The 24,695-nt window shown below is 50.4% G+C and overlaps 1 protein-coding gene across 1 annotated transcript; it reads right to left on the minus strand.

Annotated features, from left to right (window-relative positions):
* Nucleotides 1-269: 269 nt before the first annotated feature.
* On the minus strand, nt 270-10,825 carry CDK2AP1 (cyclin dependent kinase 2 associated protein 1). The gene is made up of 4 exons (XM_025267771.3): nt 10,479-10,825; nt 5,588-5,685; nt 3,800-3,926; nt 270-1,092 (listed from the first exon to the last, which is right to left on the minus strand). The coding sequence occupies exons 1-4, from the start codon at nt 10,531-10,533 to the stop codon at nt 1,025-1,027; spliced, it is 348 nt and encodes a 115-aa protein (XP_025123556.1). The 5' UTR covers nt 10,534-10,825; the 3' UTR covers nt 270-1,024.
* Nucleotides 10,826-24,695: the final 13,870 nt, after the last annotated feature.

The following is a 24,695-nucleotide window of genomic DNA, read 5'->3' on the forward strand; positions in this document are numbered from 1 at the left end:
CGGCCTCTACTCTTGCTCTCCTTCCTGGCGTTCACTTACACCTGCTGTCGTGAAGATGCATCCACTGTGCAGCTTCGCCCAATCCTTGCCTTCTGACTTACCCCACACATCCCATCCCTGGCCCGTTGTCCTACTGACACTGTCACACCAAACCTTCCTGGACCAGGTAGGAAAATGCCCTTTGACAAGTCTCTCCCACCTCTCACTGAGGAGCTGGTTTTTTTTTAAATATCACCAAGAATTCAAGGAACCCACATGTTAATACAAGCTGTTAATGAAAATAAGCTTTATTACATCAAGTAATAAATACAAAGACGCAAACAGTTCCATTTTCTTCCAGATGTTTGGGTCAACCCTCAGAAAAGGCAGAACTGAAATCTACATACAGTCTTAGGAAAAATTTCAGGGGTCCTTGTTAGGTTTGGTTTGGGAGGTTGCTCTTTCTTCTGTATTTATAACTTGTGCATTTTAGAATGGACTTCAAAAGCACTAATAATCATGCAAATACGCTTAAGCAAAAAAGAAGTTACATTAAGCAGAATCTATACCGTATGGCAACGAGGGGACTGGCTCCTAGGTAAAGTGTGCTGTCAAGTTCGTACTACTAAAAAACTTGAAGTTGTATCAGCTTGTGAAAAGGAACACAGAACAATCTGGGTTAACATAAATGTATTCAAAAGAAAACCAGACACTGGTATCTTAGAGTCAAAACTAGTTTGCTGTAAGATAGGTAACTTCTACGTGCATCTTTTGAATCAATGCTTTTTAAAAAAAGAAAACAAAACCACAAACACCTGGGAAGTTCCTAACTATTTCCAATGTAACTCCTAATCAATTTCAAAATCTTTCCTCAATCTTAAAGAGACTGTAGATTCAGAGCCTAAGTGAACCATGGGAGGGGCGGGGGAGGAGAAACTGAACTGGTTAACCATTTTGAAAACACGAGTTTCATCTGAACAAGGGAGGTGAACTATAACTTCTCCTCTGGGAAGAAGCTGGAAAACCTTCCAGGCTCACAAGGCAGCTAGGACCTGGCATTCCGCTCCGTTTCAGCCAGGCACTCCCGCACCAATCCTCGGGCATGGATGATGCCTGGAAGAGAAGCAGAGACGGGCATCAGAGGGCAGCACCAACTCCAGGAGTGGAGAGCGGTCCTTCCACAGCCAGCTGCAGAAACCTAAGATTGGAGAGAACATGGGACCTGCATTCTACGACCCAAACCCCATCCTATCCCTCAAAGCCAACATTCCTCGTCACATCTTCCTTAAAAGTATTTCTTCCCATGCTCAAGATGACAAACCTGCAAGCTCTTTTCCTGACATTACTCACTACACAAACCATGTTACCATCCAGATGCCAGGAATAAGTATCTCCACCCAAGTTCTTTAAGTGAGGACCTGTGACCGAGATTGCAGGCCAAGTCGCTTCAGTTGTGTCCGACTCTTTGCAACCCTATGGACTGTAGTCCTCTAAGGCTCCTGTCCATGGGTTTCTCCAGGCAAGAATACTGGAGGGTTGCCATACCCTCCCTCCAGGGGATCGTCCCAACCCAGGGATCAGACCCACATTTTTTGTCTCCTGCATTGGCAGACAGGTTTTTGACCACTAGTGCCACCTAGGAAGCCCACCATGGAGCTTTCAAACCATTATTTTTCCTAAATTCTAAAAAGGACTTGGAAGTGTCAGGTAGCCTGCCCAGATCTGGGCACAAGACGAAGGCTCACTCAGTCCACCCTGGTCCACTGCTTCATCCTTTCTGCTAGGGACTGGTGCCATCTACGATGTGATTTTCCCCTCATCTTTTATCACTATGGTTTGGGAGTTATCGTTTGTTTCTGTTTTGTTTTTGTTTTGGCTTTACTAAACTTCATGAAACACTTACCTCATTTTAATTGACACCAAGAATCTATTCCTTCTAAGAGCTGACCCTGAGAGGGCCCTAGGAATGACACCCCAAGTCACTCAGGTATCCCCACCTCACAAATCTTATTTGCCAGAGCTTCTGAAGACTTTCAGTGAAGGGCGTGCGTACAGCCAACTGTCACAGCTGCTGCACTCTGCCAGGATACCATGACAGGGCCCAGGCATTACACAAGCGATGGGTGTGACCATGTTCCAACAAGTCTCTACTTAAACCCTAAAGTTTGAATTTCACAAAATTTTGACCTGTCACAGAGTTTTTTTCCATCGTTAAAAACCACAAATAGTTCACTCTCAGGTTTTGGCACCAAAAAACAAAACAAACAAAAAACACAAATAAGAACTTCCCTGGTGGTCCAGTGGTTAAGATGCCACGATTCCACTGCAGGGGACGTGGGTTCCATCTCTGCTTGGGGAACCAAGATCCTGCATGCTGCGTGGTGCAGCCAAAAAATGGAATAATAAAAACACAAATAGCATTCTTGGTGCCTGATTCCCCATTCCCTAGGACCCTCCTTCCTTGCTATGATGTAAACTTGGCAAGCTCCCTCAGCTACTGGTCAGGGCAACTGTGGGACTAGGTGCTCACCCAGGATGCCCTGCACCAGTCGCTAGGTGTATCCACGTGTTGACCTGAACTGCCAGCTTCGCTGGGTGGCTGCAGATAGCCCATCAGACAGACTCTGGGGCTCAGCATTTCCGCAGGCATGCCCAGTTAGGTAACCAGCACTCCAGTTTACCCGGACTGTGGGCCAAGTGACGCCCCCCTGACCCCTGCGGTTGGACTGGGGTTAAGCTCATTCTCTACCCCAAGGCCTCTTCCAGCCCCTACTGCCAGCCTCCCCTCCCCATACCAATGCCTGTTATTCTCTGATCTGGCTTTGCAATCAGTCTCTTTACATAGGTAGTCACCACCTGTCCTCAGCCAGCCTTGCCCATCACTAGAGCCGTGGCTTGACTACCACCGCGCCCCCCTGCCGTCACGCCCCAGATTTACAGCCACAGAATGTTCCCCTCTTTCGTTTTTCTCCAAAGTTGCTTCTCTAACCTTAAAAAAAAAAAAGAAAAAACCCTCCTAAAATTAAATTCGCACATAAGCCACCATGCTCTGAACTGCCACCTTCTAAAATAGAAATCCTTTTCTCCTCTCCACTCCCTTTTCACTTCGTGAAGCAGCAACCAACCTATTTCACTGCCTTCTGAAGTCAGCTGGCCAGTCACATCTTCACGTGAGTCCCTTTCTCCTGGTGACACCAGCCTCCCGCCCTCCCTCCCTCTTCAGTCACGAAAGAACTTCAAAGCTCTCTCACCCTCCGCCCCACACCCCTCCTTGGGGCCCTGTTCCAAAGAGGACAGCACCGGGCAATGCGGGCCCCTGTGGCCCCAAGGTCTCCCCCAGAGAGGGGGGCCCACTGTACTGGGCTGCCTGGGGCTCCCAGGACCAGAGTCAGCCAGCGGGAGTGAAGCAGGCATGAGGCAGAGCTGCAGGATCTGGGTACAAAGGCTTTTTTTTGGTCGCGCAGCCTATGGGATGTTGGTTCCCCAACAGAAATTGAACCTGCACCCCCCTTCAGTGAAAGCAGGGAGTTTTGACCACTGGACCCCCACCCAGGGAAGTCCCGGGGCTTCCCTTCTCAGATGCCTCATCTGACAATTGGCCGCCACGCCTCTTCCCTTCAGATCCCCAGGACAGTCTAGCTCATGCTGCCTCAACAATCACTCTGAAACAAAATGAGCGCCCCTGTGCCATAGGAGATGCTTCTGTCTGCCACCCTCCGTTTTCCCCAAAAGATCTTTCAAGACAGGTAAAGAGCCAGTGCCGGGAGTCAGCCAGCAGAAAGGCATCACCCACCAGGGGAGTCCAGGGTCCATGACTTACCTCGTTTTAGTCTCTCCATCGCACTCTTGCTGCCCGCGTAGGTGGGTCTGATCTCCTTCCCCAGCTCTTCGATGATGGCCAGCAGCTCGGCATATTTGCTCTGGGGCACCTGGCTGTTCCCAGTGCCCTGGATTCAGAAAGGAAAGCGTTCAGAAGGATTCCACCCAACCTGACCCCAATGCCCCAGTCAGGACCCCACTGCACGCCAGTGGCATGGGGCCAGGGCAGGGGAGTGGCCCAAGCCCAGAGGCAGCGGGGCAGAGGGAGGGCGGCCTGGCCCAGAGTCCCAGGGCAGATGCCTCTGCTGCGGGCAGGCACGTCTCCTCTGGGCAACAACTACAGACCAGGGAGCCGGCTCTCTCTACTGTCCTCGTACACTCAAGGCCACCACCCAGCAGTCTCCAGAAAGTCCTCTGATCATCTTAAATAAGAAAGAAAGAGTCGACAGGTGATCACTGAGAATTTCCTGGAAGGAGCCATGGCTAGGCAACTGATCCCAGGAGGGCTGGGGATCCAGAGTGAGTGGCCGAGATGGACGCCACACCTGGGGGTCAGCAGGACTAGAAAAACTGCCAAGGCCACCCAGACAGAAAACAGAATGTATTTAGAGTCTTCCCTCCTCCCCACACCAGCAGGGTCCACCACACAGAAACCCTTTCCTTCCAGACCCCCCTCCAACTGCCCCCAGCAAGCACACTGATCAATGGGGCAGAGTTCCCACCAGCCTGCTCGGGCCTCCCCGCCCCCACCAGCTGCATCAGGCTGGCCACCTCCCCCGGGGGAGGCCCTCGCCTGCTCCCCCCGCCTCTGTCGCCTCTGCTTCCTGGCCTCCCAGTCCTTCCTCCTCTCCTTGTCCGGCTCCTCGGCATCCTCTGGGCGCCTCCCCTGGGCCCCTCGATCCTGCCTCCTCTGCTCTGGCCGCTGCCTCAAGGCTGGGGCACTTCGGGGTCTGTCCAGGCCACGCCTGGCCCTGTCCTCCAGCCACCACCTCTTCGGGGTGCCCTTGCCCCCACCCGCTTCCCCTCCAGGGGCAGGAGGGCCTGGTGGGGCATGGCAGCGGGCTGCCACCTCATCCCCCAGGGCAGGGCCGGCCTCTGTGGCGACCTCGGAACACGAGTTGCAGCCACGGGAGAGCATCTCTCAGCTGGTGGCCCAGGCGCCCCCCCGCCCCCCTCAAGGCAGCACTTCCTAAGGAGGCGAAGCTGCCTCCACTGATGGCCCCCCCAACCCGAAGGGGAAAGTCAGTCTCGGCTAGTTTTGGGGTGGAAGGGGGCAGGGTCACAGCCCTGGGACTGGTGGAACCAGGTGTAAAATTCAGGGGCCACCAGCTCTTGATGGAACCCACCTGGGCTCCACTAGGGTTCGGGCCCCGTCCTCCCTGCTGGGGCCATGATCTTGTGGCGAGTTGAGTGGGAACAGGGTCCCCTCCCCTCCGTCCAAGCTCAGATCCAGAGTCCAGGCCGGACCTCACTTGCCCAGGCAGCAGGCACGAGGAGACCGGCCAGGGACACACATGGGGCAGTGGCCCAATGGGGACGGTGGCTCCCCAGGCCACCAGTGCCCCTGGGCCCTCCCACCCCTTCCTGTCACTCAGTGTCCCCCGTGAACCTCTCGCCACTTCTCCATTCCAAGGCCCTGAGCCCCGAACACGAGCCCAGCCAGGGCCCTGGGTTGGGGAAGCTGGGGTGACCACGCCATTCCATCATTTCTACTCCTTCCACTGCCTCCCCTCCGTGCCCAGGCCGCCCCCAGGGTCCCCCCCACCTCGCATCACCCCCGCTGCCATACCTGAGTGTAGCCGAGAGATGGAGGCCCGTAGTCACTCAGCAGCTGGCGGTACTGTGAAGACGTTGCCATGCTGGTGGAGGGCGGGTGGACGCTCCCAGCTGTGGGGGATGAGACAGAAGTCAGTAATCCAGTAGCCTTGGCTAACTGTAGCCATTGCCAAGGTAAGGACTCTGAGTCCCCCTACCCAGGACTCGTGCCGTCAACAATGGTCTTTTGTCTCCGAGGACAGAGAACCCTCCTCCCATCCTCCAGCTTGGCGGTGGCTGACACTTGGCCTAAATGACTGACAGTAAAAAGGAGCTAACAGACCGCTGCCCTTCACACCCCCGACCCCCAGCAGACATTGCTAATCAATCACAGAGCTCCTTGCCACTCATGCCATCAAGGACTCGGAGCAAAGAAGAAATCTGCTGCAATATCAGCCTAATCCTTTCAAGTCTCCTTTCCTGGGTCCTGCGCCTCAGAGGTTGACACCCTAGGGACCCATGGATGCCACAAGAGCCCACCTACTACTAAGGCTAGTCCACACTCGGGCTAAGACGTCCTGTGTGCCCAGACTTCTGCTAGACTATACAGTGAGGAAGATAGGGGAAGGTTTTAGAGTTCTGAGGCCCAACCCTGGCCGGGGACTGATGTGCGTTGTGTGCTCAGTCACTCAGTCGTGTCTGAATCTTGGTGACCCCATGGACTGTAGCCCGCCAGGCTCCTCTGTCCATGGGATTCTCCAGGCAAGAACACTGGAGTGGGTTGCCATGCCCTCCTCCAGGGGATCTTCCTGACCCAGGGACCAAACCCACATCTCCTGCATTGGCGGGGCTGGGGGTGGGGGGGTGGTTCTTTTACCACTAGTGCCACCTGAGAAGCTCACTGGACACCAAGTCAGGAATCAGGAGCACATCACAGCCTGTGTATCCCTGAGCAAGTCCCTCAAGCTCTCTGAGCTCCCGTCACTCCTCTCCAAAGAGGGAACCAGACTCTCGCCAGTCTGAATCTATGCTTGGATGGCTTATGCCCCCAGAGGGGAGGAGTAAGACCCGACTTATGGATTGCCACACTAGAAGATGCTTTCCCTCGGTGGAGGGACCACGTGGGGCCAGGGCCTGGCTCAGAATGAAGTCTCCTGGATGGGGGATGGGGAGGTCCGCAGCAAGGAATATTCCAGCTCCAGCTCAGGAGCTGGAAGCACGCAGACCCATAATGGCGTCCAAGTGGCCATTAGCGGGTAAAGGATGTCCTGCGGAATTACAAACAGCGGTAACCATGGAGAATTTACCTAGCCCTCCTCAGCAGCGGCCCGCCTGCTCCACGCCTGGCCTGGGAGCAGCTTCCCCTCTGCCTCCCGCCCCCGGAGCCAAACTGTCTCTCTCTCTCTTTCTCCCTCACACACACAGCGGGCTCTGCAGACTTGGCCCCGGGGATGGACAGCTGGTGCCAGGCCGGCCAAACCGACCAGCTGCTCATCTGGTGTGGGTAACGGGAGGGGCAGGAAAGGAAGGAAGTTCAGGGGCTCAGGCTGCTAGAGCTAAAGGAGCCCTGGAACCCCTCACTGCAGAGAGCGAAACACGGACCAGAGAGGGTGGGCACTGCCCCCGGGCCACACAGCACAGAAGAGGCTAACACCTCACACCTGTCCCTCTGTCCAGGAGCTGGGGACAGTTCTGTACCCAACCTGACTGGCCCTGGATTTCTCCGCTGGGGCCCAGATTCATGCCCAAGCATGGGATGCCCAGACAGGAAATATGGATTCTGCCACCTCTAAGTTGGGGACTGAGCACAGCACCCAGCTGCCATGCCTCTAAAAAGGGCTGCTCACACACCTGTGCTATGAGCTACACTCACGTCTCTGACCTCCATCTGAGGCAACCATGGGTGTGCAATGGCCAGAGCAAGGGAACGTAGCGGGTGCCCCCCCCAGCTCCCCTCGCCACATCAGCCAAACCCCAATTTCCTGGCCTTCTGATGTGGGTGGTGAGTGTGGTCTGCGTAGCTCAGGCTTCACTGCCCCAGGCCAGGGTTCAAGTCGTGACCACTGCAAGTTCTTACGCTTCTCTCTGTAAGGCTGGGATGCTAAAGGCAAGAGTCGGGGCGGGGGCAGGGGGGGCGGTCCACGGCACTGCTCAGCTCTTCAAGGCATCTAGAAGATTCCAGCTCCCGGGCAGGAGATGAGTGCATTCTCTGCCCCACCTCCTGCCCTCCTCCTCCTATTACTACATTCTGTATGTCTTGTCTTCCTGACCCATCCTCTCTCCTGCAGGCAAGGGTCTGGACTGGGAGACAGGCCAGCTGCGCCATACTGCGCTGCAGAACCTAAGACATGGCCCTTCTCTTTCTGGCCTCAGTTTCTCCATCTGTTTGAGGTAATAGTTCCCAACAGAATGTCTAAAGGCTCTAGAACCTGCTCCTCCACGGTGCTGGGGTTAGGCCCTGAGAGAGGGAGAAGGAATGGGTTGCGGGCGTGGAAGCGGTGTGGAGGAGAAGTCAGGCAAGAGCCCAGAGCTTGACTTTCCTACCACCTGGGTGATGAGGTAGGCGACCCGACTCTGAGCCAGTCCTTTGCTCAGTGTTCAGAGGGGGGTGTCTGTGGCCCTGGGAAGAGTTGGCAGAGGGGCCCCAAGTTCCACTCATGCCCAGAGCTTCCTGCAGACACAGGGAGGGCCGGCGGTCCGGCTGCCCAAGGCCAAGGAGAAAACCAGACAGGGCGTGAGCGCGGTTGTCTCGGAGCATCGCAGACAATGCGCGCAGTGTGCGGGGACCAGGGAGGGCCCTGAGCCGAGGGAGGGATTGGCAAAGGCCAGCAGCTCCTGGGGCCAGGCGCGGCTCCCCGCCCCCACGCCAGACAAAGAGCGGCCCGGGCCTGGGGAGCTGGCGGCCTTCCCGCCACTTGGGGCGCCTGGGGGGGCTCTCTGGCGGGGAGGCGGGGGCTTTGTCTAACTCCGCCACTGCCACCGCCGGCCAGGCCGCGGCTTGGCAACTCGCGAGCAGGAGGCAGGGCTGGAGGGCGTGAGGGATGATGACAAGGAAGCCGGAGGAGCGGCAGCGGAGAGTCCATCTTGGATGCAAATGGCACAGGGAGATGCGGGCTTTCTAAAGGGGTCCACGCGGAGTGGGGGCAGCCCCTCACCCGAACCCCAGAGATCTGGAGACCTCAGCGCTCCTCCTGGAGTTCACCACAGGAGAAGGAAGACCATCTGGGCACAGGTGCTAGCCAGCCCAGAGCAGGGCTTCAGGGTGCCTAAGCGGGTGACTTGCTCCCTCTGGGACCCCAGTCCCCAAAGGGCCAGGTTCAGGGTCCCTGCCTCAACTGCACCAGGGCAGCCTGAGACTTCCCGCCGACCTGGGCCAGCAGCAAGACCCTCCACCCATCCCACCCCAGAGTCAGATGAGGGAGGCAGTGAGAAACACTGGCCACAAAGCCTGCCTCTTAAGGTGTGCAGACCCCAGAGATGAGAACATTTCAGCTGCAAATAGGGGCCGTTTTCTCTTGGGGCTCAGACAGAGCCCACACTTGACCAACTCAACTATCTAACCCTACAGCCATCCACACCCTGAATCTTAACCCTTTCCAATCCCCAAATCTCTGTCCAAGAAGTTAAATACACACACACACCCCTATATACACCTATGTATAGGTATATACATACATGCATATACACTTAGAGCTTTTCTGGGGCGCCCTTCAGATTTTGGAGTTACCGAGTCAACATTAGGAGACAAGGCCCAAAACTTTCGGCCAACTGCCAGCGTGGCACTTCTGACCAGAGAGGCCCATTTCCTCCCTGCCAAGCCCCTGCCGCCACCCCCACCTCCATGCACCTCGCTTTTTTGGAAGTTTCCCACCAAGAGTCTAAAGGAGAACCTCTGTGAAAGGGGACAGAGTCAGTCACCTACGAACCCCACAAAATTTTACCACCAGCCACACACACCCCGCGTGCCCCCTCCCACACACACACCCCGCCCCCGCCCTGGTCTCTGGGGCAAGACCCCCGGGCTCAGCCTAAAGCTGCCGGACAACTTATGCAGGAGTTTCCTGGGACCGCCCAGCTTCAGCCCCAGCACAGGGAGAGCACGGCTCCTGGAGGAGGCCCCTCTAAACCCAGACTTGGGGGCTCCAAGCCGGGACCCCAGCTGCAATGCCTCCCCCGCCCTCTGCCTGCAGGCAACTCCGAAGCCCCCGGTCTTCCCCAACTTCTCTCACTCCGCGCACGCCTGAGGGGAGGTCCCGTGCGCCCCGTTTTGGGCACCTGCTCCCCCACGCCAGGCCGGGCGGGCGTCCACAGACCACCTCCCCTGCACCGCCGGTGACCCCAGCGGCCCCCCGCCCTCGGGAGCGGCTGCAACCTGGCGCTCTCGCAGCCCCGCAGCGCCGCCTGCGCGTGGCCCGGCCTTGCTCACGTGCACCCCTGCCGCCTGGACCCCCCCGCCCGGGCCTGCCCCTCAGGTCCCCAAGGGCGGACCCGCGCCCCGCTCCCGGCGCCCCGCTCCCGGCGCGACCGGGCCGCTCCCGATTCCCGCCGGCAGGGGCCCTCGCCGAGCCGCCCAAAAGCCGGAGGAAAAAGGAGCCGAGAAAGCCTCCCCCGCCCTCGCTCGCCGCGCTCCCCACGAGCCCTCGGCCGCCGGCGTGGGGGGGACCGCGGCGGCCGCCCGCGTCCCGAGCCCCGGCCCTGACCCGACCCGAGGCCCGGCGCGGCGCGGGGCGCACCCGCGAACTTTGGCAGCGCGCGCGCCGGAATCATGGCGGCGGCGGCCGCGCTGCCCCGGGCCGGGACCCGGTGCCCGCCGACCCCGGCCGCCGCGGGCCCCCGGGAGCCGGGGCCGGGGCCGGGCGCGCGAGCCCCCAACTTGGCTGCACTTGGGGCGCGGCGCGCGCGGCCCGCGGGACGCACTCACTCACCGGCGTTGAGGGAGGCGGCGGGCATGTGCGCGGTCAAGTTCGGTTTGTAAGACATCCCCCCGAGCGGCGGGGCGCGCCGGGGCGCAGCGGGGCCCGGCCCGCGAGGGCGGCGGCGGCGGCGGCGAGACCCGGCGACGGCGAGGCGGTCCCGGCGTCCGTGCGCCCGTCCGTGCGCCCGCCGAGCTCCCGCGCACTTTTTGTTGTTGACGGCTCGGGCCGCACCGGCAAATATGGCCGTCCCTCACCCTGACACCCGCTGCAGTATATCACCCATACATCGGGCGGGCGCGCGGGCGCAGGGGCGGCCGCAAACTTTGAGCGGAGCCAGCGGGGCCGGCCGGGGCCGGGAGGGGGCGGCCCGGCGCGCCGCGGCCGGGCGTCAGGGGGCGGTGCCGCCCGCGGCCGCGCCCCGCGCCTCTGGGCGCACTCGGCGCCCGCAACTTGGCAAAGTTTGGGGGGCTGGGGTCCTGGCAGCGCCCGAGGCCCACCTGGGTCCCTTTCTTCTGCTGCGCTGGCGGTGCCTGGAGATTTGTTGCTGTACCGATTAATTTTTTCTTTTTTTCTCTAAAGCTAGGTAGGATTGCGGAATTACTCCCCCCCCCCCCCCCTTTGACTGTGGGGGCAGGGATGGAAAATTACCTGGAGAAAATGGTGGCGAGTGGTATTTTTAAGCACGTAGATCATTCCAGACGCCGAGGTCTGGCTACTCCCCAGAATAAGAACAACCAATTCTTGACATTGATTTCAAATAAATTTCACGTCCCTGTCGGTATTAAGTGATTGTTAACCCCTTGGCGGCCTAGACTCCTTTGACACTGGACAAAAGCCGGAGGCCTCCTCCCGCGAAAAACACACCGTCGCATCCACCTAATTTTGCATCTTAACTCGTTTAAATATTTAAGAAGCGACTGCTGTGTGGCGAGCACTGTTCTGGGCGCTAATTAGACAAGAATAAACTTAACCAAGTTTCTTCTCTCCTGGAGTTTACATTGCAATTTTTGACCCTCTTCCCACCCCACCACAGCCCACTTCTCAAATCGGACTGAACTGCAATCATGAAATGTATATTACATCAGATGATGAAGCTTTTCAAGGTATTATTTCTTGGAGTTCTCCTTAAATAGTAAATCTTGTCAAAAGACACAAGATGCCCGCCCTTTTCTGCCATTTATAATCGCCCTGCTTTGCAAATATCTTTTATTAGCTACAGACTTTCAGATACATCTGGATCTAGTAAGGATTCTTATTGCCCTAGAGGTAAGGGATGCACCCATTCCCTCCCTCCTTCCTTTACTTTAGGAGTGAAGGTACAAGCGACACCCCTCTTCCCAGGACCCCTTGTGATCAGCTTTAGGCTGGTTCCGTCAAGGATGTTCAGCAAAGTGTTAGTTCCGGGGTAAATTAATATCATCCTTTTCCTACCGTGCTCCCAGAGGACCAATACTCTATAGAGTAGCACTGTCCAATAGAAAAGTATTGCAAGCTACATATGTAGTTTAACAGTTTAAATAATCACATTTCAGAAAGTAAAAAAGAACTGATGAAATTAATCTTTATTTTTTATTTAACATAATATATGATTTAAATATATAATGTATGGAATCAATATATAATAAATATAAAGCAATTATTAAAGATACTTTACATTCTTTTTATGATACTATCTTCAAAACCCACCGGGGATTTTACCCTTACACCTCATCCTGATTGGGACTGGCCACATTTCAACAGCTTGGTAACCACAATAGCCAATGGTTTACTTATTGGACCAATACAGGGCAAGAAGCTATAAGCAGAGGGCTCATAGGCTGACAGACCCGGGTATTAATTCTGGCTCCATCATCTATTCACTGTTGGACTAAGCCTCCATGTCCTTGGGGCAAAAATCCAGGTCTCAGAGGTCTGCTTCAGTCCTTTCTACAGATGGTGTGGGCTATTCTCTCCATATTGTATTTTTAGAATGATGTCCATCCTCACTGATCATAATTTTTTTGGGGGGCAATGCTGAGGGGTATGGGGGATCTTAGTTACCCTGCCAGAGACAAAACTCGTGTCACATGCAGTGGAAGCAGAGTCTTAACCACTGGACCACCAAGGAAGTCCCACCACTGATCATCATGGAAAAGTATTTTTCCTTTTGTTTTTTAGATCTATTCATTTAGTGTAAAATTCACCCTTTAAAAATACACAGTTCAGTGGGATTTAGTATAAGCACAAAGTTGTGCAGTCATCAGCACTATCTAATTCTAGAACATTTCCGCCATCCCAAAAGGAAACCCAACAATAGTCACTCCCCATTCTTCACTACCCATAGCTTTAGGCAGCTGCTAATCTGCTTTCTGTGTCTATGGATGTACCTATTCTGGACATTTCATAGGAATGGATTCAGTTAAAATATGTGTGTGGCCTCTTTCGCTTAGTATAATACTTTCAAGGTCCATCCGTTTTGTAAGATGGATCAGGACTATGTTCCTCTTTATGACTCAATAATATTCCATTGTATAGATAGGCCATATTTTATTTATCCATTCATTAGCTGATGGACATTTCATTCATTTTCACTTTTTGACTATTATGAATAAAGCTGCTATGAACATTTGTGTTCAAGTTTTTGTGAAAATGTTTTAGTTCTTTGGGGTACATAGCCAGGAGTGGAATTGCTGAGCTACCTAGTAACTCTGTGTTTCACTTTTTGAGGAACTGCTACACTATTTTCCATAGTGACTATCATTTATATTCCTATAAGCAATCTGTAATATTTATAATTTCTCCATATCTTCACCAACACTTTTATCATCTGGCTTTTTAATTTTAGGCATACTAGTTGGTATGAACTGGAATCTCATGGTTTTGATTTGCTTTTTTGTGTTTTTTTTTTGGCTGTGCTGGGCCTTCTTTCTGGTGGATAGGCTCTTCGTTCCAGCACTCAGGTTTAGTTGCCTGGTGGCACATGGGATCTTAGTTCCCCCCCAGGGACTGAACCTGCATCTGCATCCCCTGTATTAGAAGGCAGATTCTTAACCACCGGACCACCAAGGAAATCCCTGCATTTTTTCTTTTTGAATTTGGCTGAAGGGGCACTCGGGAGCTTTGATCTTTATTGTGGCGTGTGGTGAACCCGAGTCCCCTGAACTGGGAGCTCAGAGTCTTAGCCCCTGATCCACCACAGAGGTCCCCCCTTTAACCTATTTTTTAATTTGAGTTTTTATGTTAAGTTGTATGAGATCTTTATTCTGGATACTTGTCCCTTCCCAGATTTATAGCTTGCAAATATTTTCTCCCATTCTGTGGGCTATCTCTTAATTTTGTTTCATTTCATTAATTATTTAGGCTGTGCTGGGTCTTCATTGTTGACCCTGGGCTTTCTCTAGTTGCAGAGAGCAGGGGCTACGCTCTTGTTGCGGTTCCCAGGCTCTAGAGCACAGGCTCAACAGTAGTGGTGTATGGGCTTACTTGCTCCGAGGCATGTGGGGTCATCTAGACCCAGGGATTGAACCAGGGTCTCCTCCACTGGCAGGTGGGATCTTTTTTAAAAAAATGTTATGTATTTATTTATTTATGGCTGTGCTGGGTCTTCATTGCTGGGCAAGCTTTCCTCTAGTTGCTGCAAGTGGGGGCCACTCGAGTCACGGTGCAGGGGCTTCTCACTGCAGTGGCCCCTCTTGCTTCAGAGCATCAGCTCTAGGTGCGTGGGCTTCAGTAGTTGTGGCACATGGGCTTAGCTCTTGTGGCTCCCAGGCTGTAGAACATAGGCTCAGTAGTTGTGGCTCACAGGCTTAGTTACTCCAAGGCATGTAGGATCGTCCCAGACCAGAAATCGAACTCATGTCTCCTGCATTGGCAGGCAGATTCTTTACCACTGTGCCACCAGAGAAGCCCTCTTTTAATTTTCTTGATAGTTTTGGTACGAAAAGTGAAAGTCTCTCAGTCGTGCCCGACTCTTTGCGAATATAATAACCCCATGGGTTATACATGGAATTCTCCAGGCCAGAATAACTGGCCTTTCCCTTCTCCAGGGGATCTTCCCAACCCAGGGATCAAACCCAGGTCTCCCACATTGCAGGCAGATTTTTTACCAGCTGAGCCATAAGGGAAGCCCAAAAATACTGGAGTGGGTAGCCTATCCCTTCTCCAGGGGATCTTCCCGACCAAGGAATTATCCGGGGTCTCCTGCTTTGCAGGTGGATTCTTTACCAACTGAGCTATGAGGGAAGCCCACAGTTTTGGTATAAAAAAGGTTTTAATTCTACCCGCACTCCCCTCCAGCACCACATGGTTTGTGGGATTTCAGGTCCCAAAGCAGGGATTGAACCGAGGCCCTTGACAATGAGAGCAAGAAGTCCTAACCTCTGGACACCCAGGGAATGCTCCAGAAGTTTCTGATTTTGATGAAGTCCAACCTATTTTTAAATGTCTATTTGCTTATGGTTTGGGTATCATATCTTGTCAAAGGTCATGAAAATTTTCACCTAAGTTTTCTTCAAATAGTTTTTCTACTTTTTGTTCTTATGTTTAGGCCTTTGACGGAGAAGGCAATGGCACCCCACTCCAGTACTCTTGCCTGGAAAATCCCATGGACGGAGGAGCCTGGAAGGCTGCAGTCCATGGGGTCGCTGAGGGTCGGACATGACTGAGCAACTTCACTTTCACTTTTCACTTTCCTGCATTGGAGAAGGAAATGGCAACCCACTCCAGTGTTCTTGCCTGGAGAATCCCAGGGACCGGGGAGCCTGGTGGGCTGCCGTCTCTGGGGTCACACAGAGTCGGACACAACTGAAGAACTTAGCAGTAGCAGCAGCAGCAGTTAGGCCTTTGATCCATTTTTAGGTAATGTTTGTGTTATGGATTCATACACAAAATTCATTCTCTGCATGTGAATACCCAGTCAGTTGTCTCAGTACCATTTGTTGGAAAGTCTATTCTTTCCCCACTACACGGTCTTGACACCCTTGTTGAAAATTAGTTGACGATGAGTGTGAGTTTATTTCCAAACTCTCAGTTCTATTCCCCGGATCTATGGAAGCTATCCTTGTGTCCCTACTACACTGTAGCTTTGGAGTAGGCTTTGAATTCAGGAAGTCTGAGTGCTCCAACTTTTTCAAGATTATTTTGGCTATTCTGGGTCTTTTGCATGTCCCTATGAATTTTAGGATCAGCTTGTCTTTTTTTTTTTTTACAAAAAAAGTTGGAATTTTGATACAGCTTGTATTAAGTTCATCAAGTTAGGGAGTATTGCAATTTTAATTTCAATGTTAACTCTTCCAATCCTTGACTACAAGATGTCTTTCCAATCATTTAGCTCTTTTTCTTTAATTTCAACAATTTTTTAATAGTTTTTAGTCTACAAGCCTCATACTTCTTTGGTTAAATGTATTCCTAAGTATTTCATTATTTTTGATGCATTTGTGAGGTTTTCTTAATTTTAGGGTTATCTTTAGTGTGTAGAAACACAACTTATTTTTCTACATTGTCTTCTATCCTGACACTTTCCTGAATTCACTTTTTAGCTGTAATAGTTGTGTCTGCATGTAGATTCTTGAGGATACTCTCTATATCAGAGTTTTCATTCTTCATTTCCAAATGCAATGCATTTTCTTTTACTTGCCACATAACTCTGCCTAAAACCTCGAGGATAGAACTGGATAGAAGCAGTAAGAGCAGACATCCTTGCCTTGTTCCTGATCTTAGGGGTAAAGCTTTTAGGTTTTCACCATTACGTATGATGTTCACTGTGGCCTTTTCATAGATGCCTTTTATCAAGTTGAGAATGTTCCCTTCTTTTCCTAGTTTGTTGTGTGTTTTTATCATAAAAGAGTTGGATTTTGTCAAATGCTTTTTTAGAATCAGACTTCCTTTTTTTAAATTGTATTTTTGGCTGTGCTGGGTCTTTGTTGCTGTGCACGGGCTTTCTCTAGTTGCAATGAGCAGGAGCTGTTCTCTAGTTGCGGTGCATGGGCTTCTCACTGCGGTGCTTCTCTTGTTGCGGAGCAAGGGCTCTAGGGTGCACAGGCTTTGGTAGTTGCAAAGCAAGGGCTTCCCGGCCCCAAGGCATGTGGGATCTTCCTGGACCAGGGATCAGACTGGTATCCTCTGCACTGCAAGGTGGATTCTGAACCACCGGACCACCAGGGAAACCCAAATGCTGTTTAAGTGATGTTTTATTTTTTTTGCTAGCATATAATTGCTTTACAATACTGTGTGAATTTCTGCTATACAACAAAGTGAATCAGAGATATACACACACACACACACACACACACGTGCGTGCTAAGTCGCTTCAGTCATATCCAACTCTAAGCGACCCCATGGACTGTAGCCCAACAGGCTCCTCTGTCCATGGGGATTCTCCAGGCAAGAATACTGGAGTGGGTTGCCGTGCCCTCCTCCAGGGGATCTTCCCAACCCAGGGATTGAACCTGCATCTCTTACATCTCCTGCACTGGCAGGCAGGTCCTTTACCACTAGCACCACCTGGCAAGCCCCAAATATACATATATCCCCTCCCATTTGAGCCTCCCTCCCACCTCATCCCAAATGCTTTTCCTACATCCATTGAGATCATGGTGGGAGGGGAGGGATCTCCTTTATTCAACAAATATTAATAGTTAGGAAGTGTTTACTACATCTCAGGCACTATTGCAGCAGCAGCAGCAGCAGACCATCCCCATGTTGTGATGAAGCTTATCATTACAGGCATGGCTGCCCTGTTTAGCTGTCCCCTCTCACCCCACTACACTGGAGCCATTTCCTTACCCCTTGTCTCCCATGAGTTCTTCAGACCAGACTAGATTACGACCCTGGTGCTCATTCATTCCCACATCAGAGCCTTCATCACACCAACTTGCCCTTGTGTTTCACTTGGCGAACTCCTCAAAGCCCAGCTCAACTATCCCACCTCTGAAAAGACTTCCCTGCTATTGCCCACTATTGCATTTGGCTGCTCTCCTTGAGTTTGAGCCACATAAAGGAAAGACCTGCATCCTTGAATGTCTAGTCAAGGCATATAGAACATTCCATAAAGGGCCTCAGTGTGTTCCTAGAAATGAGGCAAAGCAAGATCAATTCTCATTTGCAGGTGGTAACTCCTGTTCACAACCTTCTTCCTGCTCACAACTCACTTTCCATAAAAGATGTGTTAGCTTCCTGGGGCTGCCATTATCTAATCACCACTAACTGGTGGCTTGAAACAACAGACTTACTTGCTCTCAGTTCTGGGGGCCAGAAGTCTGAAACTAAGGTGTGGGCAGGGACAGGCTCCCTCTAAAGGCCCAAGGGAGGATCCTTTCCCTCTTCCAGCTTCCAGAATGGCTACACGCATTCTTTGGCTTGTGGTCACATCACTCCAGCCCTGCCTTCATATGGCCTTCTTCTCTATGTGTCTTCTCCCTGGCTCTTCTAAGAATATTTGTTACTGAAGACCCACTTTAATTAATGCAGGATGATCTTATGTCAAGAACTTCAATTACACCTACAGAGACCTTTTACCCCCAAAAAAGTCACATTTACAGATTCCAGTGGGTAAGACTCTGCACTCCCAATGTAGGGGACCCAGGTTCAATCCCTGCTTAGGAAACTAGATCCCACATGCCACAACTAAGACCTAGCACAGCAAAAAAAAAAAAAAGAAATCTGTATGAAACTCTCAAATAAGTCCCTTTAGCTTTATTATTATTATTATTATTTTAGCAAAGAAATGTTTATTGCAGGGCCAAGCGAAGAGAACAGGTGGATGCTCAAACACCCTGAACTCAAGATGCTGCTACTGCTAAGTCGCTTCAGTCGTGTCTGACTCTGTGCGACACCATAGACGGCAGCCCACCAGGCTCCCCCGTCCCTGGGATTCTTCAGGCAAGAATACTGGAGTGGGTTGCCATTTCCTTCTCCAATGCATGAAAGTGAAAAGTGAAAGTGAAGTTGCTCAGTCGTGTCCAACTCTTAGTGACTCCATGGACTGTAGCCTACCAGGCTCCTCCATCCATGGGATTTTTCCAGGCAAGAGTACTGGAGTGGGGTGCCATTGCCTTCTCAAGATAGGTCCTTTTAAATGAGTGGTTTTAGAATGATCTAGAATGGACCCTTATTAGCTTAATGGGCATGTCACAGAGTGATTTGCCAGGGAACACAACAGATGAAGGAGAAAGCAGAGTCCAGTGGAAAAGCCTCAGGGGATAAGCTTTAGCTCTGGATCCACTGTAAGCCAACTCTTTAGGCCTCAAATAACTTGTTTAACCTATCTGGGCCTTAGTTCATCTATAAGATTAGGGAGGTTTGATGGGATGAAGCTCCAAGAATTCTCAAAACTCTTAACATCCTAAGAAAGCAGTCAGACAACATATGTACCATTTTTTGCCTAAGGGAAAAGCATCAGAAAAGTCTTGAAATTGTTAGGAAACTTGATACCATTCTGGGGCCATCAGCTCCACAGTGGAGTGAACCTGCCTCAGGTGGTAAGAAGGGAACTTGCAGGAGTTGAGGGTGTATTTAACCTTCTATGTATGTGGCATTTACTGCATACATACTAGCACAGACGCACACACAGGACTTATAATTGAATAAATTAACAGTGGAAGTATACTCAGAAATGCTTACTAGAATACGTGACCAAAGTCTTCCCTGGCGGTCCAGTGGTTCGAACTCTGTGCTTCCACTGCAGGGTGCACAGATTTGATTTCTGGTCGAGGAACTAGGATCCTGCAGATCCTGCATGCCATGGGGCACAGCCAAAAACAAACAAAACAAAAAGACTATGTGAGCAAAAACATTCAGAGACCACTGACCTAAGAAGCTAGTTAACTAGGCAGTCAGACCCAACAGTCTGATAACCAGACAGGCTGTGGGTAAAGTATCATGATTAACTTCGCAGTGACTCCAGTGTGGTTTCTATCCTCTGGACACTAAAACCATATCTGACATCAAATTGGGTTTTGATCAGAAGTCTACACCCAAATTTATTAATTTTCAGTTACGTTTCTGCCATTATTTCTGTTTTATTGACCAGGAGCTGGCAAGCTTTCCCAAAAAGGGTCATATAGTCAATATTTTAAGCTTTGCAGGCCACATTCTCTCTCACTGTGCAAGTCTGCCATTATAGCATAGCCTTAGATGATACATCAGATGATGGGCATGTCTGGATTCCAATAAGACTTTGTAAACACCAATATTTGAATATCAGGTATTTTTCACATGGTACAAAATATTCTGGGACTTCCCTGGTAATCCAGTAGTTAAGAACCCACCTGCCAATGCGGGGAACATGGGTTTGACCCCTGGTTGGGAAGATTTCACATGCCAAGGGGCAATTAAGCCCACAAGCCTAGATAGAGCCCATGTTCCACAACAAGAGAAGCCACCACAGTGAAAAGCCTGCACACCGCAATGAAAAGTAACCACCACTCGCCACAACTAAAGCCCACGTGCAGCAACGAAGATCCGATGCAGCCATAAATAAATATAAAACAAACAAAAAAACAAAAAAAATGTATTTTTTCAAACATCTAAGAAAATAAAAACTATTCTTAGCTTCCAAGGTCATTCAAAAATAGGTGACAGTGGACTGGACAGACCCATGGACTGTGGTTTGCCAATCCATGTTAGACCTCAAAAGTTTAAGTCTGATCTGCAAACAGAATAATCCTATTTGTATAGCAATACCTCTGAACAGGAAACACACATGTAAAAACATACACTGTGGAAATAGCTAAAGGGAAATCCAGTATTAATGCAGAAATTTAGAGGATTTTATAACTTATCTTGATCTAGGACTAGAGATGAAAAAGTACATTCTAGGCAACTCTTATGTCTCTAAACAGTGGGCATCTTCACAGAACACTTGACTTTCTACCGAAGGTTCATGAATGTCTCTATTTTCTACAAGTAATAATTTATTCTAGTTTGCCTTTCTCCAGTAATTGCACATCCATCTTTGTGAGAATGAATCTTGCCTACAACTACAGATAAACAACAGAAGCTAGAGCATTTTTGTAATACTCAAAAATTTACCCTCTCAAGTTCCCCAAGAAAGGATAGTGAAGAAACTGGCAAGAATGACTGCCTTGCAAAGGAGAATGAGGGCCAAGCGGGAGGAGCAGAGAGAATGTTCAGTGTGCGTTCTCAGCTGCCTGTTGACTTGTCAGGTGCTGGTGTTAATGTATTCAAGTAAACAACCAATCACAAACATAAAAATTAAGTATTCCAGGCTAATTTAGTGTTCACCTAGCTGTCTTACCTTTGCATGCTACTGGTGGTGATTGCTAATGGGATGGTAGCTTGGAACCGGCAGCGTGGCACTCGCCTCTCCTAACCCAAAGATGCACTTGAAGCCCAGAGTGGGCAGCTTTCGGAGGACAGAGCCAACTTGCTGAGAGTTGGGCTCTAAAAATAAACATTTTGCACATTTCTTTTAGCCTCCTTTCTCTCCATAAAGGCCTTCACAGATGGCTTCTTTACATCATGCTCTCAAATGACTAGCTGATAAATATTCATACTTATGGAAATCGTATTGTACATACTCCAAACCCCCTAGCCAGTTAACATTTGTATTTTCCATTATCTCAAGGGTGCTGCCCCCATGTTCACGGGCCTTGTCCTCTACAACACACAAATGTGTGTGCAGACACACAGATCAGACACCAGCCTTGGCCTCTGTGTGACCGACTTGCTTAGAGGCAGTTTTTCCCGTCAAGAGGCCATGTCTGGAGACATTTTGGGTTTTCACTATTGGCAGGGTGCAGGGTATGCAGCGTGTACAACTGGTATCTAGTGGGTAGATAACAAGGGTGCTGCTCAACACCACACGATGCACAGCACAGCCCCCACCTCTCCCTACCCTCTGCAAAGAATGGACCGGCCCAAAGGTGAATGGTGTGGAGGCCCTGGGGAGCACCATGTGAGAACGCAGACCTGGATTACAGATGAGTCCCCGAAGGGAATAAAGTCAAAGCAAGCTGGAACCATTAACAGGAAAACTCTGTGAGGACAGTGGAGGCTCTCCATGAAGTCGGGCTTCTTATTTCTTCTTATTCAGATTAATACTCAATGTATTAAGGTTATACATTTAGGAACAAGTTTTCTTTAAATCTTGATGCTCAATTTATAAATATTTTTGTGAGATTTCAGTTAAAATGTAAAACACTCCCTTTCACTTATTCTTCAATTAATGCTCGGTTATCTCATGTGTTCGGCAGGCTAAATTCCCCTAAACATGAACACCATTTACAAATTTGATTCAATTCCCTTAAGCATTTCAAGCTACAAATTGAACATGATGCTCTCAAGCATTTCAAAGCCCACAGAGGACTCGCAAACAAGCCAGACTCGACATTTTTTTAAATGTTTTTTAAAAAATACCTTTGTCCACATCTAGAGAACGAGTTGGTCCAGACCACCCCTGCAGTTCCCCAACCTCTGTGCTCATCTCATCTGTGAAGTGAGTGCCAGCTCTCAGATGGCATGGAGGTGAAGAGAGGCAGGGAGGCTTACACACACACACACACACACACACACACACACACACACACACACGACACAGGGATCTACTCACCATTCTGGGTGTCCTGCAGTATCTTCTCTCCTGTTCACTCCCAAATTCTCTGGTTTCCCGAGCCCAGTGCAAGGATCTGACTGGATCTCTCGGCCAACCATTACTTCGCCATCCAAGAGCCCCAGAGCTCACCACCCTCCCTCTCTCTGTCCACCGCAGGCCCCACAAAGCAGTCTGGTGCCAGTGGATAGTGGCTCACCTCCTCCCCACTTTACCACAACCCCCGTACCTGGCATTCCTGATGTTTCCTTCCTAGCTCCCATGACCACCAGAACCTTAACCTAATCGCTTATTTGCTGTCTCTGACATGAGAATAACTACCCATGAAGAATCCCTACCAAAGAGAGCCATGCGACCCGATGATAGACACACAGCAGTGGCTTATCAAATACTTAGTGAAGAAATATGAAATACAGGCACCAATTCCACAAGCCTTATAAAAGCTTTTCATCTGAGAACCAGCAGAGGACTGAGGACTATGGGAAGCACCCACAGTGACTGGCACACGCTAAGCTGCCTGCAGTAGTTTCCGTTTTGCTTTTCATCAGCAGAGCTCCAATCTCAGACTCACGGATTGGATGGCTGTGCAGCAGCAGGAATGAATTTTCAATAGCAAGCCTCATAGCCCCAAGTCCTCCAACACTGCGGCACCTTGCAGAGGACACCTGTGATCTGAGCCCCCCGGCCCAGGCACCCAGTGCCAACTCACTGAAGCTCTACAGCGGCGCAGCCATTTTTTTGCTCTAACAAGCACTGGGCTGCTTTTTATCCTCATCGTAAGAAGTCTTCTAGAATTCTTTTTAAATATAAAGCCAATAAAAAGTCCAAGCCCCCCAGTGGAAAGAAGCTCTCTAGGTCAGCATGGTGAGCCCTGACATAGCTGCAACAGGTACTCAAGAGCCCAGTCAAAGAAAACACACAGATAAAAGCAGCATATTAGCCAGTTTAATTTATTTAAAGAATCTTACAAAAAAAGAAAAAAAAAAAAAAAGAGAAAGAAACAAAAATCAGAAAACACAACAACAAAAAACTAAATACAGAATTTTGTTACGCTTCATGGTTGATCGTTTTTACTTGCAAGGGCATAAACCTCGCTAAATGCAGCCAATACATTTTTTTATTGCATGAGAGCCAATTTTTTTTTTTTTTAAGTTACAAATCAAAATGGTTAGAACAATTGTTTCTGGACACTTGGTTCTGTATCACCACAGAAGGCTGAAGAAGCAGTGCAGTATCATCAGAACAGTGCGTACCCTTCATACACTGACGGACATTCGAAACAGAGTAGCAATATAAAAAGAGAGATTGTAAAAAAGAACACAACAGAAACAACTGAAAGAGTTTTACATCCACCTTTGTTTCAAATTGTCTTTGGATTCCATCACGTGTTGTCTCAAGGTGCACCATGTCAGATTAGTAAAGGAGGAAGATCTATGCCTAAGTACAAAAGTATCCTTTGCTCAGCGGGAGGTAGAACCTGGCAAAAGTTTTATTGCAGAGATACAGCGTACCTCTTCCCACCTCTCATGGTTGATGGTAGATACAAGTGGTTATTGAAAAATAATATCAGTAGTTTGCAAATTCAGTATAAACCATGAACAGGATGATTTTTTTTTTCTGATGGCGGCAAGACTGCAATATGCTACGTAGAAAATACAAGCTATCTGCCCCGCAAAGTGGAAGTCAAAAAGAAGGCTCAAGCTTCTTTATCCTCTTCAGTGCCACAAATACTGTCAGAACAAGAAAGGCCCTCAGGACAGGGGGATGGGTGGAAAAGCCAGGGAGTTCTCACTAAGGAGACTGATCCTCAGCCCCAGGGAGGCCTGACCTGCCTACGTTCCAGGTGGCACCCCTTGCTCAACTCTGCACTACAAGGGTGTGGCCTCAGCCTAACGGCTGCTGCTGCAAACCATGTGGTTCAACTGCTTCCTGGGAGTCAGAAAAGGAAAGCCTCTGACACAGGAGCTCACCTCTGACAGGCCCTCTTTCAAGACACACTAGGTTCCTAAGACTCACCTAAATACAGACAACCTCTAAAAGTCTACCAAGCTCAGAGCAACGAATGAAACATGTACATGAATGAAACGCCCCAGAAATGCTCATGGTGTCTTTGCTGAAAGTTACGGGGAAATATTTTCTGAAAAGTGCAAAACCTGCAGATAGAAACACAGTGTTTGCCTGTTACCACAGTGGTGGGAATGATTCCCACCACGTCTGTGAGCCACTCCTGGGTGGGCCCTCCAGGCAACACTAATCCAATCGTTAAGAGTGCCTCCAGCCCTTGCAGCTCCTAGGTTTACAGCCCATCTAGTCAAGATCAACTCAACAGCTCGCTGGTGGTGGGACAGCTCAAGGGATCCCACCAGCCTGTCCCCTCCACAGGTAACACACAGCATCGGCCCTTGAGCCGGAGGCTCACAGGAGCCTGCACGAGTAGTTGTGCTGCTCTACTCAGGAGGACAACTGTCCCTGGAAGTACATTCTCTAACCTGCCAGTACGGACACCAGCACGTACCGGGCCTGTCTCCGCCCCTTAACTGTTGGGACAGAAGCAGATCACCCATGCTCACTGGAAAGTAAGTTTCTGATTATTATTTGAAGGCTGAAAGGACAGATCAACTTCTTTAAGAAACAGAAAATTTGCAGCAGCAGCAGCCCATACATCACTGTTCAGATCT

This window comes from Bubalus bubalis, chromosome 17 (assembly GCF_019923935.1).
Source record: "Bubalus bubalis isolate 160015118507 breed Murrah chromosome 17, NDDB_SH_1, whole genome shotgun sequence".
NCBI classification, from domain to species: domain Eukaryota; kingdom Metazoa; phylum Chordata; class Mammalia; order Artiodactyla; family Bovidae; genus Bubalus; species Bubalus bubalis.